This window comes from Taeniopygia guttata, chromosome Z (genome assembly GCF_048771995.1).
Source record: "Taeniopygia guttata chromosome Z, bTaeGut7.mat, whole genome shotgun sequence".
In the NCBI taxonomy this organism is placed as follows: domain Eukaryota; kingdom Metazoa; phylum Chordata; class Aves; order Passeriformes; family Estrildidae; genus Taeniopygia; species Taeniopygia guttata.
In genome coordinates, this window is record NC_133063.1 from 81,374,874 (window position 1) to 81,389,937 (window position 15,064).

The window sequence follows — 15,064 nt, forward strand, 5'->3', positions numbered from 1 at the left end:
CTGGCATTTAGCACCTGCCCCAAATGAACAGAGCAGGTTTTGCACTGCCTTCAGTAAGAATCTGCTGCAGCTGGAAAGGTCTGGTCGCTTCTGCAGGCAGACTGTGAGAGCTATGCAAAAGTAGAGGATGCCAAGAAATGCTCTAGTCAACAGTCAGATCAATTTTCTAGACTAAAACTGAGGGCAATTTAGACTAAGGTTTCTTCTTTGTGAATAGAGAAGGAGGTAAGTAACTCAAGCCAAAGGTAATTTAGCACCAGAAATGTGTGCAGCCAGTTAATTGAAAGGGGTAATATATATGCAATTCATTTTTGTGCAGCAGCTTCCAGCTGTCATTTTAATCTCTCCTTTAAATCACTAAAATTAAGAGAGATTAAATCTATCTGTCCTTCTCGCTAGCCCAGGGCAGATTTTCCTATGTGAAGATCATTATTTGTTAGAGATACGCCCCAAAAGACTTTTTTTTCCCTGCATCTTTTTCACCCTCTGCCTCTCACATGTGCTCTAAAAAACAAATTACTGATTTTGGAATCAACGCCTTTCCATCAAGTTGTATTACATTCCCAGGAAAAGAAGAAATCTCTGTGTTTATGCAAGTACTTCTTACTTGATTAAATGTTAGCAAAAAATGGAATTATTTTGCTGTCTTCATCCACAGAACTGTTCAGGTATTTTAAGTAAAACTCAAATCTCCTCAAGTCACAGAACGCACCTTCATACCTTGTGAGTGTTAACAAGTATGAGGGCCTGCAGGGAGACCAGTTTTGTTAAATAAACACCAAAAGGTGTTTTTTTCTTTAAAAAGAAGTGTGTGGTATCTTACTAATGCTGGCACTGTGCACTGATTCTGCGCAGAACACATGTAAATAAAAAGTAAAGGAATGAGGCAAAAAAAGCAACAACACGTCTCAAAGAACCGTACAAAAATAAGCCAGGGAAATTCACAAGTTCTAGAAGCCACAGGTGGAAGAAATAATTCTCCATGCAAATTGTTTTTATCTAGTGGCAGGGTTTGTGTGGGTGCTGTGTAGATTACAGTGCTGTTGCCTAACTGCTGTAACATCTGTAGGATTCCTGCAGCAAGACTACAGATGACTGGTGAGTGTTTTGGCAGGAGGCTCCTCTCCCACGTTTCCAGTCTCCCTGCTTGTTTTGACACTGGCTGTGTGACAGACTCGGAGAGGGGAGGAATTCACTCCCAAGGAATGGGGCTCCCTGCAGCCACAGCTCTGCTCCAGGACTACTCATGGCAAAGCCAAAACAAGGGATTAGCAGGATACCTGGGAAGCAGGATGAGACTACTCACATTCAAATTTCTGTACGGACTTTTCCATATTATGAGGCAGACATGTGGATTTTGTCACTTAAAGCAGAAATCAAGAGCCAGTCTTACAGAGATATATAAACAGAGGGAGAAGAAATTGCTGAAGTCCATTCCTGTTAGAATCTCTTAGTATTGCTGTACTATTTTTATAAATTGTGAAAAGGTTAAGGTGCACAACAGCCAGTTAATGGTGATACAGCACTTCAGCTCCAGCAAGCCATGAGCCATCCCTCAAATCCCTGAGAAATGACACGTAAAAGACAGAACCTACTCCATTTATCCCTACTGTGAATATTATCATCCATACAGGCCCCAAGCTGTGCACATGGGGTGCCTTATTTAACTCTCTGTACTTTCACTTCATGTTTCTTTTTATCTTTATCATATTGCTAAAGAAGAAAAACAATTAAAATACAAGTTTTCTCAAAGAGAATAGAAAAAATATTTTTAGGGTAGGTAGAGATTAATATTTAACCAAGCAGATGAATTAAATAATAGAAAAGGTAGCACGGCTCGGTTGGCATCATCAAAGCAGTTAACTGTAAAATAAGTGGAAATAATAGTAATAAAATCAGTCAGTTAAAAAACACCTGCTGAAACCCATGAGAACATGAGCCATCCTGATTTAGAGGAAGGTTTCATTCACAACTCAGGACCACCACAGGCAGTGTTCCCCTAGGTGTTTATCTAAGGAGAGGCAAAGCCAGTGTACATCCCATGGGAGCTGTGCAGGGCTTTGCATACTTCTCACTTTATAAAGTTATCGTTGCATGGGGACAGCAATGCTGAAATGCTGCGGCCAGAACTCTCCAGAGAAGGTAACTGCACGTCCTTGATGGCTGGTTCTGAGGGAGTGTGTGAGCACAGGCCCTTGCTGTGAGTCTGTTACCCGGCTTGTCACAGTGCATCCCAGTCAGAACTGGGAGATGGGGAGTGGAGAAGAGCTAAGGCCTCACAGCAAAAGAAAACAAGCTGAAACAACCAGGAGTAAACCCCAAAGATCCCTAAAATAAAACAGATAACTAAATAAACAAATACACAAAATTTAAAAAACACCACCAAAACAAAATGGCTAGAAGGGTTCAGGGAGCAGTGAGGACAGAAGACACACAGGTGACTTGTACCTCCTAATATTCCCCCACGGATTTCAGGTGCTGATCTTGTTCTACTCTGCCAGCCTAGTCACCTCCAGCAATGCCCGCTTGCAGGTAACTTTCTACTCTGGATCCCAGGTGAGTCTGCTCCCTTTGGAGCATCCCTCAGCAGAGCCTCACTGAGACACAAGCTCCTGCTCATTCTGAAACTTGGCCCCATGAAAACCACCTGATGTCCTACATCTCGCATCAGAAAAGGCAGAATGTCTTGGAATTGTAGAATTGATAGGGTTAGAAAGGACGTCTTGGAGCACTGAGTCCAACCCTTTACCCACACCACCACTTCCACCACTGCTGCTACCCTTCCCTTCTGCCCATCCAGCCTTTTACAGAATGTTCTCATCAGCTCTCCAGCCCTCTCTTCTCTGAACTTCACATGCACAAAGTAATTTCACACCTCATCCCTGATTTCCAACTCCCAAACTTTCCCAGCTCTCATTCTCCCACCTCAATCAGGACTGTACATACCATTCAACATTGTATAAATTCTGCATTTGTATGTGGTACCATAATAGTCTCCCCTGTTCCTTTCCATACAATTCCTGACATTTTTCTTCACCTTTCTGGCTCCTGCTGAGCACCCAGATCATTTCAGGCAAGGACCTGTTCTCATCCTAAGTCCTGAGCCAGTCCTTTCAGGTGCAGAGCTCAGACTGTTTTGCTCGTGTGCATCACTTGGAATCAATCAATGCTGGATTTCATCTGCCACTCTCCTCACGTTCCACGTGGGAGTATTGTAAATGACACACATCACAGTGTCTGCAGCAAGGAAGCCATGGAATGACTGGACAGAAAACCAAAAAAAACCAAAAAACCCCACCAAAGTTATTCACTCCCAGAACTGATTCACTGACTGGTCATGTCCATCCTACTAAACAAACTGCACCAGGAACCACTGGGAAAAAGAAAGGAACTCTTTAAAAAATCTCACAATCATGATAAAACACACATGGGAAATAAATAAAATTTGGTTTAGCCAAATTTGAACTTCATGACTCTGCAAGTTTAGTACTATCTCTACCATTAATTGCTCCAAGTTACAAAACAGGTTAATTCCATGGTTTGGTTTGTAACCTTCAGTTTTTCTACTCATTTCAGGTGGACACTGGATAACTCTAACTTAATCTTCAGAGACTCAAAACCACACATTTTCTTGTCAAATTTGCTGCACAGCCTTCTGTTTTTAACATTGCTTGGGAGAGTGACCTTTAATGAAGAGCTCACTCAAACAGCAACATGAAAAAGAAACTATGAATGTTAGGAATGTTGTTTTTCCCTTTCAACATTCCCAAGCTTTGATGTTCCTTCTAATGACTGCATAATTCAAGATTGTATTTTCTCTCATACTTCAGTATTATGAATATTGAAAAACACTGGTTTTAACAATGCAAAAGCAGTATTTTTTAACGGAATTAGTTCCTAGTGGGAAAGCCCAGTAGTTTTCATCCTTAATTTGCTTTCTAAACCATTTGTAAATGTACTGGGCTAATTAATAAAGCAAATTGTGCCAGTGATTTCACGCAGAGTCTGATTCCAAAGGCAGAGAATATTCACGATTCAAATAAAAATTGCTGAACAGAAGTTTGTGACAGGTTCACCAGACAGTGTGAGCACACAGCACATACAGGACAAGCACAGAGCCAGCTGCTGGAATCTGAAATGCAGGGAACTCTCAGAACTTTGGGCCTGTGAGCCAAAGCTTAGAATTAAACACAGTGTTTGATCTCAGACCTTGGAAAAGGTTTCCAAACTCAGGTGCTGGAAGGGAGCATGTGGATTTATGGTTTAAAGCAGAGACATGTTAAGCTAAGTAAAGAAAAATTTAGAGTTTTAAAGTATAGCACTGTAAGTTTTTGTGTTATAACATGACTGGCTAAGAAAGCTTACATTGCAGCACAGGTCCACAAGATGAAATAGTTAAGGATTGGGTCAAAAACATAAATATCTTTGTTAGCAGTGTTTTATTAGTCAATAAATCCTTAAAATATCTTGTAACTAGAGGTCTGGTGACCTTCTGAGCCGTGCAGTGAAGATGTGAGCTGAACTCACCCTTCCTGTCTATGCAGAAGATAAGAAAAATAAACCACATCATCTGAAGAACTGGGAGGTCCCATCTCTAACTCATCCAAAATTCCTTCACAAATCCCCACACCCAGCCCAGCCAGGTGTAGGAAAGGCAGGTCCAACCTGCTCTCCTCCAGTGACCCACCTGGCAGTGAGGGGAAGGTGTGGATGTGTCACCTGGACTCCCACTGCATCTCTGGGAGAAGCTGCATCCCAGGGCCTGCAGAGGGGCATCTCCCCTGGAGAAGGACTGGCTGGTGGCCGGGCCCAGGGACAGTGGGGACAGTGCTGGGACAGTGAGGACAGTGCTGGGACAGTGCTGGGACAGTGCTGAGCCACTGGGGACAGTATTGGCACAATGGGGACAGTGCTGACCTAATGGGGACAGTGCTGACCTAGTGGGGACAGTGGGGACAGTGCTGACCCACTGGGGAGAGTGCTGGGACAGTGCTGACCCACTGGGGACAGTGGGGACAGTGCTGGGACAGTGGGGGCAGTGCTGGGACAGTGCTGACCCACTGGGGACACTATTGGCACAATGGGGACACTGCTGACCGAATGGGGACAGTGCTGACCCACTGGGGAGAGTGGGGACAGTACTGGGACAATGGGGACAGTGCTGACCTACTGGGGACAGTGCTGGGACAATGGGGACAGTGCTGACCCACTGGGGACAGTACTGGGACAATGGGGACAGTGCTGACCTACTGGGGACAGTGCTGGGACAATGGGGACAGTGCTGACCCACTGGGGACAGTGCTGGGACAGTGGCGACAGTACTGGGACAGTGCTGAGCCACTGGGGACAGTGCTGGGACAGTACTGGGACAGTGGGGACAGTGCTGACCTATTGGGGACAGTGGGGACAGTGATGGGACAGTGGGGAACAGTACTGGACTGTGGCAGTGCTGGCCCCCTGGGGACAGTGATGACCTGCTGGAGGCCATGGGGACAGTACTGGGACAGTGGGAGTTCAGTGCTGACCTACTGGGGACAGCGGGGACAGTGCTGGGACAGTGGGGACAGTGCTGGACAGCGCTGACCCAGCTGGTGTCTGGTCACCAGCAGTGCCCCCAGGGAGCAGAGCTGGGCCATCCTGTTCAGAACCTGGGCCAGGGGACCGAGTGCCCTGCCAGTAGGTCCATGGGGGACACCAAGTGCCCTGCCAGTAGGTCCATGGGTGACAGCAGGGTGGGTGCAGCGTGGATCTGCCGGAGGGCAGGAGGGCTCTGCAGAGGGCTCTGGACAGGCTGGACATTGGCCACAGCTGTGAGGGTCAACAAGGGCAAGTGCTGGGCCCTGCCCTTGGCTCACACCAACCCCTGGCAATCCAGGCTGGGCAGAGGGGCTGGAAACCTGGGAACGGCCCTGGGGGTGCTGTGACAGCAGCTGGACACTGCTGCCCTGTTCTTTTAAGAGTTTTAAAGGTCTTTTCAAAGTTTTCCATACCTTCTGATGTTTATGTATTTCTACTGGAGTTCTCCTGCATGAGGGGCTGAGGGAGCTGGGAAGGGAATGGAGCCCCAGGAGGGGAACAGAGCTGGGAAGGGAATGGAGCCCCAGGAGGGGATGAGGAGCTGGGAAGGGAATGGAGCCCCAGGAGGGGATGACAAGGCTGGAAAGGGAATGGAGCCCCAGGAGGGGATGACAAGGCTGGGAAGGGAATGGAGCCCCAGGAGGGGATGAGGAGCTGGGAAGGGAATGGAGCCCCAGGAGGGGATGAGGAGCTGGGAAGGGGCTCAGCCTGGAGAAAAGGAGGTGCAGGGGACCCTGTGGCTCTGCACAACTCCTGACAATGCTGCCTGATGAAGAATTGATTGCACCTGGTGGGTTAATGCAATGATCATTTATCAGAATCGTTAGGCTATGGAAGTGCACAACCAAAAGTACAATAAACTTTAACCAAGAAATGAAAAAACTACACTGCACCCACTCCAATTCCCACAGATTACCGAGCCAGGCCGGCTGTGCCAGCCCTTCTCCTCACTGGCCCAGCAGCACCAGGTCACTGTGTGTGGTCACACACAGCTGTGGGGTCCCCGACCCTCAGGGACCCCACGGACACCCCGGGACAGGGGATGTGTGTTAGTGACTTCAGGGCAGTGTCACCGTGTGTGTGCTGGGAGAAGGTGTCAGGGCAGTGTCACCGTGTGTGTGTGTGCTGGGAGAAGGTGTCACCACACGTGTGTGTGTTCTGGAGAAGCAATCACACATGTGTGTGTGTGTGTTCTGGAGAAGCAGTCACACGTGTGTGTGCTCTGGAGAAGCAGTCACACGTGTGTGTGTTCTGGAGAAGCTCTCAGTGCTGTGTCCCCACATGTGTGTGTTCTGGAGAAGCTCTCAGTGCCCTGTCACCCCGTGTGTGCTCCAGGACGAGCTGTGAGCCCACACGTGTGTGTGTGTGTGTTCTGGAGAAGCTCTCAGGGCTGTGTCACCACGTGTGTGTTCTGGAGAAGCTCTCAGGGTGATGTCCCCACGTGTGTGTGCTCTGGAGAAGCTCTCAGGGTGGTGTCACCACACATGTGTGTTCTGGAGAAGCAGTCACATGTGTGTGTGTTCTGGAGAAGCTCTCAGTGCCGTGTCCCCACGTGTGTGTGTTCTGGAGAAGCTCTCAGTGCCATGTCCCCACGTGTGTGTTCTGTAGAAGCTCTCAGTACCGTGTCCCCACGTGTGTGTGCTCCAGGACGAGCTGTGAGCCCACACGTGAGCACAGCCCGGGAACAGGAGCCCTTTCTGTGCTCAGCACGCTCAGGATTTCAGCCCCACAGCCCCACAGCTGAACGAGGGGCGGCTGCTGCTCCTGGGCTCTGCTCCAGGAACAGGGACAGGAGCAGGGAACGGCCCCAGGGCAGGCTCAGGGTGGAACCAGCAGGAATTTCCCCGTGGAAAGGGGCTCAGGGATTGGAAGTGCCCAGGGAGGGTTGGAGTGCCCATCCCTGGAGCTGTCCCAGGAATTCTGGAGGTGCACTCAGAGCTCTGGGCTGGGGACAAGGTGGGGACTGAGCACAGGATGGACCTGATGATCTGAGAGGGATTTTCCAGCCGAAATGACTCTGATAAAGCTTCTAGCACTGAACATCACTGCCTTGTAACCTAAAGATCATGGGAAGTACACAAGACTGAGAGGAGCAGTGATCCACACTCACGCAGAAATTATTTTCTCTTGATGTCCTCTCACCCACCAATTAATGACCAGAGCTCTAGACATAGTAGACACAAAATCCACTGAGATCCACAGGGATCATGTACTGGCTTACACAGATTTTCACAGGTGATTTTGAGATTTCAAAGCAAATTCTTGACATTCTTTGGGGTCTTCAAAGCAAATTCTTGACATTCCAGTGGGAAAGGAAAGAGGCAAGTGTGAGTTTACAGCTGGATTCTGCTTTGTCACACATAATCAAAATGAACTGTGGATTTGTCAAGCCAAAGGGAAATTGGTTTTGTAGACTTTAAAAAAATTGTTGTTTATTTGCAACATGACCTATGAGATGACCCTGTTAGTGGAAGATATTAATATGTCAAAGGATACACAGCAAGACAAGCAGCACCTTCAAAATTTAAATCAAGTATTTCAGTAAAGTATTTACTTTACTGAAATATTCAAATATTTCAGTTGCAGTAAATACCTTTAGTCAGTAATTGCTTTGCAAGCAAAATACAGTATACACTCACAATAAATAAAACTGCATACCACCTTTGGACATAGAAAACCTAATTTTAAAAAATAAAATCTTAAATTGTAAGTGAATTTAAAAAAAAAACCCAAACAAGAAAGATGTTCTCTGGATGCTTAGCAGATCACATTCATGTCAAATATTAATCTTCCAGTAATAGGCTGGGTTAGAAATATTAAGAAATCAACCAATAGGGTTGGAAAAGGCCTTAAAAATCCCCAGTACCAGCCCTGCTATGGGCAGGGCCACCTTCCACTAGACCAGGCTGAGGTGAGAACATCATTGATGAGAACACAGAGGTCCGTTCTTGAGGAAAATTCACCTCTTGAGCCCCTGTGTGTCACCTGCCTGCCCAGCACACCCCTCACCTGATGGGCTCCCGTGCCCGGCTGCAGCTGTGGCGATGGCAAACGCAGAGGCAGGAGACACGGAGCAGTGGCTGTTGTCAGCAGTCTGCACTGTAAAGGGGAAGGACAGGAAAAAATCACCTTCTACAAACTTTTTATTGACCAACAACAACACTTAGAATCTTCAGTAATGTTTGTAACTTTGTGGATGTTGTATTTATTTAAACTGCCAGATGATTTTCTGTGAAAGACAGCAGAAGTATGGTAATCATATTTATGACTTATAATTCCACACTGGTATAACTAATGTTGCTATAGAAAAAACATCTAAAACATTAACATCTAAGAAATTAACCATAACTAAAAAACAACGGCATAGAAAATTAACCTAAACAAAAAATTATGTCAGAAAATTAAGCATATTCACCATCCTCTGATAACTGGATTCACACATTTTCCCTGGTCACTGCCCAGGATGAACAGAGTTTTGCAGATTTTATCAAGCTGTCTCTACGGGGAGTGCAGTGAACCTTGTCTCTAAGTAGGACACAGATAATACGACACTGCCCACAGTTTCCAGCTCCCAGATCTTGCCTTCTTGCCACAAATGTGCCCAATCACATAAAAGTACTATTGGTTTGAATCTAAAGTGTCCTGGTAACAGGTGAGAAGGCTCTGCTCTGCTTTTGTTTTAGTGCCAGGTATGGAACACCTGCCCAGGAATCTGACCTGCAGGACCTGGCAGCATTTTAAGTCTTCATGGGCGCAGCTCACAGCCCTGCTAATGGTTTCAGAGAGCCACGTCAGAGTTATTTGAGGAGCTCCAGCTCTCTTCTTCCTCTTCAATTGAGCAGCCTTTTCAAATTTTGGAATGAATAACGTGAGACCATCTGTAAATGTTCAGCGTTACACAAAGAAACAGACGCAGTCCCTCCCCACTGACAACAATGGGTGTTGTGTGTTCCACGAGTACAGATGGTGCCCAAAATATGCCCCCTCATCAGCTGAAAAAGATATGTCAGAGTCTTGAGAGTTCTGCGAGAACGGGACTGATTCAGTATTAGCTGAACTCGGGCACATCCTGCCTGAGCTATTTCAGAACACTGAATCATACTCAATCTCAGCGTGCTTCCACGCCTCATTACTGCGGCTCAAATTTAACAGGCACACTTCACATCTTAATGGCTCTTTTTATTTTTAACACCTGAGAAACAGGTGTCCCGTGACTCAAAACACCACTACCACTTTCTGCTGTCCTGCAGAGAGCACAGAGACCAAACTCTGCTGAAGGACCGGCAGACAGCACAGCTCTCACCTCCCGGCTGCCGGTAGCGGAGGTGGCGCGGCGTCGAGGGCGACCTGCACGGGGACAGCTCTGCCGTGTCCACCACCGAGGAGCTCTCAGGAATGGTCCTGTCCACCGACACCGTCTCCAGAACTGCTGCTTTAGAAGAGAACAAATGTCAGCACTGCTGAGCACGCATCATCTGCTTTACAGCTGCTGCACACAGCTCCGTGCCTGTAACTCGCCACGAGATCCTGTCATTAACTCAGCAATAATTATCCTCTGGATGGAGTTAAAGCAGAGGGAAAGTCTTGTACCAATGACACAAAAGCTCATAAATAAAGAACTCGGTGAAAGCCAGCAACTTCTCAGTTTTGAAATGTGTTGGACAAAACTGCATTTTCAATCAGGAGGATGTGCAGTGACATGCACACATAATAAGGATACTTGAACTCACTGGTGTTCTGTCACCTAGGGAAAATAATCCTTGTTGAATATCAAAGTGTAATCAAAATCTGTCCAATAAAACTGCTAAACAGCACTGGAGAGCAGACTAGTCCATGATGGAACTCTTTTATCAGGAGAATAAGAAAAGGAATGGGATAAACACTACTTCCAAAATGAGGGAAAACAAGCTGACAAAACACATCCTGTGTTTGACGTGAATGACAGCTCTGCTGCAGCACAAGTACTGTGTATGTAAGGCTAAATATAAACAAAAACTTTGGAAAACAAAAACTCTGAAAGCAAACAACTCTGAAGGCAGGGAAAAAAGGCGAAAATCCCAGCCTGTAAATGGACAACAGTCATAGAGAACAGCAATTATCATAGTAATATGTCCTGGGAAACAGAATTTGTGCAGTTGTGCTGGACTTAAAGTAAGCCAGAGCTGGATTTTTGGAACTCTGGCAGTATCAGAGCAACAGGACTACCTATTTCCACCCCTGCCCTTATGAGATTTCTTTTTAAACTTATCTTCACCAACACTCTGCATGCAGCCGGGCAACAAAAGGACTCTCTCTCTGCTGCAGGACAGAGCTTTCTGCCTGCAAATTCCCACAGGCTGAGTGCAAGCTGTTCAGCAGGAGATGCCCAAAGGGGCAGGAGCCTGCACTGACAGCAATTTAACATTTATACGTGCCTCTGGCCATTTCCAATGTTCCTTGTACTGCCCAGGTAACGCTTCCAGCTTTGACAGACCACAATGAGAAATGTAACTCCCCAGCACTGCCCACTGCCTACACTTGGGCAGAACAGCCTGCTCTTTACCAGTTCACTTTGCAACGCAGAAAAAGTATTACAGCCAAGACAGCAGTTACCTGTCTGTGATAAATTTCAATGCATGGCCTGTATTTTGGGATATGCTGTGCTATCATCACATTGGTCTGAATGTGCTAAAGTAGTGCACAAGAAGAATTTGCTCAACTTTGCACAGAAAAAACTCTATTTTATATATATATGTTCATGTAAATAATTAACACTATTTATATATATATATCTATAATATATAGACTATATATGTTGATACATAAATTTATTTTTATATATTTATAGAGACTATTTTATTATTTATTTATTTAGATAGACTTTATTTATATATAAAAATACATAAAATATTAGATATATTTATATTTAGATACACAGTCTGTTGTGCAATTTATGTAAAAACATCCAGCATAGTGTATATATAATATCCATGATTACGCACAAGCTAACCAGTGTTTTTGAAAGCATAAAGCATGGAGCAAAGATCACAGACTCACACAACCTCCTGAGCTGGAAGGGACACACAGGATCCCCCTGAGCCCACCCTGGCCCAGCTCCTGTCCCTGTCACAGGGAACAAAGATGTGAGCTGCCCCTCGAGAGGAGCTGCAGCCCCGGGTGAGCTCTGCCCTCACCTCCTCGTCTCCAGCTGAACACACCAAGCACCCTCAGCTGCTCCTCCCGACCCTTCACCATCCCCAGGTCTCTCTTTCAGACACTCTCTAACAGCTTTAGCCCTTTCTGATATGATGGTGCCCAACACTGTCCCCAGGGCTGTCCCTCCTGGCTCCGGGTACCACTCACTCAAAGTGCACATGGACAGCACCCCGAGGTCCCATCCCACAGCTGCTCCCCAGCCCCCTGCTCCCCAGCACATTCACACAGCCAGGGTGCCCATCCCAGGTGCAGAATCCCTTGCTAAACCCGGCACACCTGGGCAATTCCCAAAATCCCACCCCTCACCTGCTGAGCTCCCTCTGCAGGGACAGCGGCAGCTCCTCCCGATTAGTGTCACCAGCAAACTTACTCAGTGCTCCTTAGAGTGCTGTGTCCATGCTCACAAAGATGCTGAAGAGCACAGGGGTGAGGAGAGAGCCCTGGAAGCCCAGCAGTGACCAGTGCCAGCCTGCTGTCACCTCTGTGCCTGCCCCGTGAGCCCATTGCCCACGGTGTTTTTATCCACCCGTGGGCTGGACAGTCTGTCCAGATGGAACCTGGGAGGGACTGCACCCAAAGCTTTGATGAAGCCCAGGGAGATCACATTAGTGCCTCTCCTGGGTCACCCAGGTGTGCCACCCTGTCACAAAAGGAGCTCAGGTGTGGCCAGGGCCTCCCCCTCGTGAAGCTGTGCTGACCTATTGTTGCCAGATTAATTAATACCTGTTTGCTCAGCTGGGAGGGAGAGACAATGATTATTTTGTGAAATCACTGGCCTGTGGAATTGCATAATGGGGCTCACGTTAAACATCAACCAAGAAGAGGAGCAGGAGAATACACTTTCATCTCCAAAATAATGAATTACATTGGTTGTGCTAACTCGGCTCCATATTTGAGAAAGTAACACTGAACTCATGGGATGGTTAAGTGTCACTTCAGGGCCTACAACCACCAGAGACCACTGTACAGACCCCTGAGACACAGAAAATCATGTGAAAAGGGAAGGAACATATGCTGTGACTTTGGGGGAATGATTATCCTATGTATGTTTGTTCTGGGAGAACCTGTGAGCACACATGCACAATACAGGCTGGGAACAGGAGCCTTTTCTGTGCTCACCACGCACAGTACTTTTGAAGAGACAACCCCTCATGCTACAGCTGAATGAGGAGTGGCTGCTGCTCAGTGCTGCACTGTCCATTTCTCTGTAACATGATGCCTCAAGGTGTTTTCCAATACCTCCCAGGGTGATTTTCTCCATGTGCTGAAGTGGGAGACTGATGGGCCTGTGGTTTCCAGGGTCACCCTTCCTGTGCTTTTTAAAAACTGGGACAATGTTAACCAGCATCCACCCAACTGGGACCCCTCCAGACTTCCAAGACTGTTCAAATATCAAGAGAAGCCTCACAATGACATCAGCCAGTTCTTTCAGTAGACTCAGATGGATCCAATCAGGCTCCATAGATTTATAGGGATGCAGCTGGTGCAGCAGATCCCTAAACTTCGAGATCAACTGTGAGTTTATCATTCTCAAGCCATGGTCATTCAGCTGAAGGCACTGGGACTCTCTTAGCCCATGCTGAAGAGAGGTAAGGAAAACAATAAATATCCCTGTCTTGTCAAACTCTCTATTTGTGAGGTGACCACCCTCATTCTGGAATAGGCCAATGTCATTTCTGCACTGTTTTTTACCAAGGTATTTTAAAACCCTCTTTTTATCATCCCCAACACTTCTGGCAAGTTTCAACTCCAGTTACGCTTTGGCTGCAAAAATTTTCTGCCTGCAGAGCAACATCTCTGTGGTCCTGCCATGTCACCCATGGCACACACCTTCCTTTTCTGCTTTACCTCCAAAAGAAGATCCCTGTTCAGCCAAGCAATCCTTCTGTCTCATCTGCACTGTTTGACAGAATTCAACATTTTGGAATTGCCACTTCCTGTGCCTGTAGGAGGTGAACCTAAAAAGTGACCCACACTAAAGGATTTTCCCAGGGATCTTGATCACTATTTCCCTGAGCAGCCTAAAGCCTGCTCTACTTTTGTCCAAGGGTGAAAATTTTCTGACACTTCTCCTAGCAACAGAGATTTTAAACTCAATCACTCTGTGACTGCTGTAGCAAGACAGCCACCAATCATGTCATTCAAACCCTCTCTGTTAACAAGCAACAAATCAAGGAGGGCATCTTTCCTAGTCAGTTCTCCTAGAACTTGAGTATGAAGTTGTCATCCAGGTGTTTTAGTCATCTTGGACTACAGAGAACAGACTTCACCTGGGAGAGATTTGCATCACCATTTGTCCTCCTAATTGGTGCTTTTTATCAATTACACAAATTTCCTAGCACCTGTAAAAGGTGGGAGTGGGGGAGTGGGAGTGGGGGAGTGGGGGAGTGGGAGTGAGGGAGTGAGAGTGGGGGGAGTAGGCTTTTGTGGACATCTTTCCATAACTGCCTATGAAGACCTTCAAATAAAGCTCCACTCTTGCATTACATTCTTACTAAAAATACCTCAAGTTTCATTTCCAGGTTGGAAAAAAGGCAACAGTCTGGGCCAGATCTATAGCAGACTCCCATAGAAACATCTGCATCCTTTCACTGCCCCTTGATTTCTACCCAGAGGGTCTCAAATGTGCCACTGCCAACTGTGGCCTCCCTAACTCTAACCCTTCTGTTACACCCAGTGCCTCCCTCTGCCTCACCTGCCCTGCCTATCCTACCTGAAGAGCCTGAAAATGTTCAACAGGGCACTTCAGTTACAGGGCTCATCTCAGTAAGGTTTCACTTATGCTGGGGATGCCAAATCAGTGGGACTGGGCCAAGCATCCACGCTGCTTGTTCCCCATGCTGTGCTGGAACAGAAACACTTCAGCTCTGGTCTGTGGCAGCCAGCACCTCCCACCAGCGCTCAGCTCCTCAAGTTTTGGTGCATCACCCACTGCCTCTCACTACCTGGTTTTGTCCTTTCCCCCTTCCAAACTAGATGAACCCTCCTAGTCCCTATGCTAGAAACCTTTTTCGCCTCTGAGAGGTGCATCCCATCAGGTGCCAGCAGATCTGGTGTTGTACAGACCATCCCATGGTCAAAAACCCAACATTATTCTGATGACACCACCCCCTGCTCTTGACAGGCAGGCTTCTAGAATGCTACAGTGGATAACTTCCCTGTTAAAAAGGAATTTTTTTGTTAAACAATAGGCAGCGTTCTGTAAAAACAATCCTTTGGCACAATGAAACATCTAATCTATTAGCAGGGCACTGCTACTTCATCTGCAGGGAGCAGACATAACTTTTTAATC

The 15,064-nt window shown here is 46.7% G+C and overlaps 1 protein-coding gene across 2 annotated transcripts in view; it reads right to left on the bottom strand.

Moving 5' to 3' along the window:
• Window positions 1–15,064, bottom strand: part of RASGRF2 (Ras protein specific guanine nucleotide releasing factor 2) — a 130,574-nt gene that overhangs the window by 43,109 nt on the left and 72,401 nt on the right. Inside the window, exons 16-17 of one of the 2 annotated variants that reach the window (XM_030257413.4) lie at window positions 9,881–10,009; window positions 8,587–8,676 (exon numbers count right to left, since the gene is read on the bottom strand). In XM_030257413.4, coding sequence (XP_030113273.2) covers window positions 8,587–8,676; window positions 9,881–10,009 — 219 coding nt within the window. The remainder of the gene's footprint in view (window positions 1–8,586; window positions 8,677–9,880; window positions 10,010–15,064) is intronic. The other variant, XM_030257414.4, reaches the window with a different exon arrangement.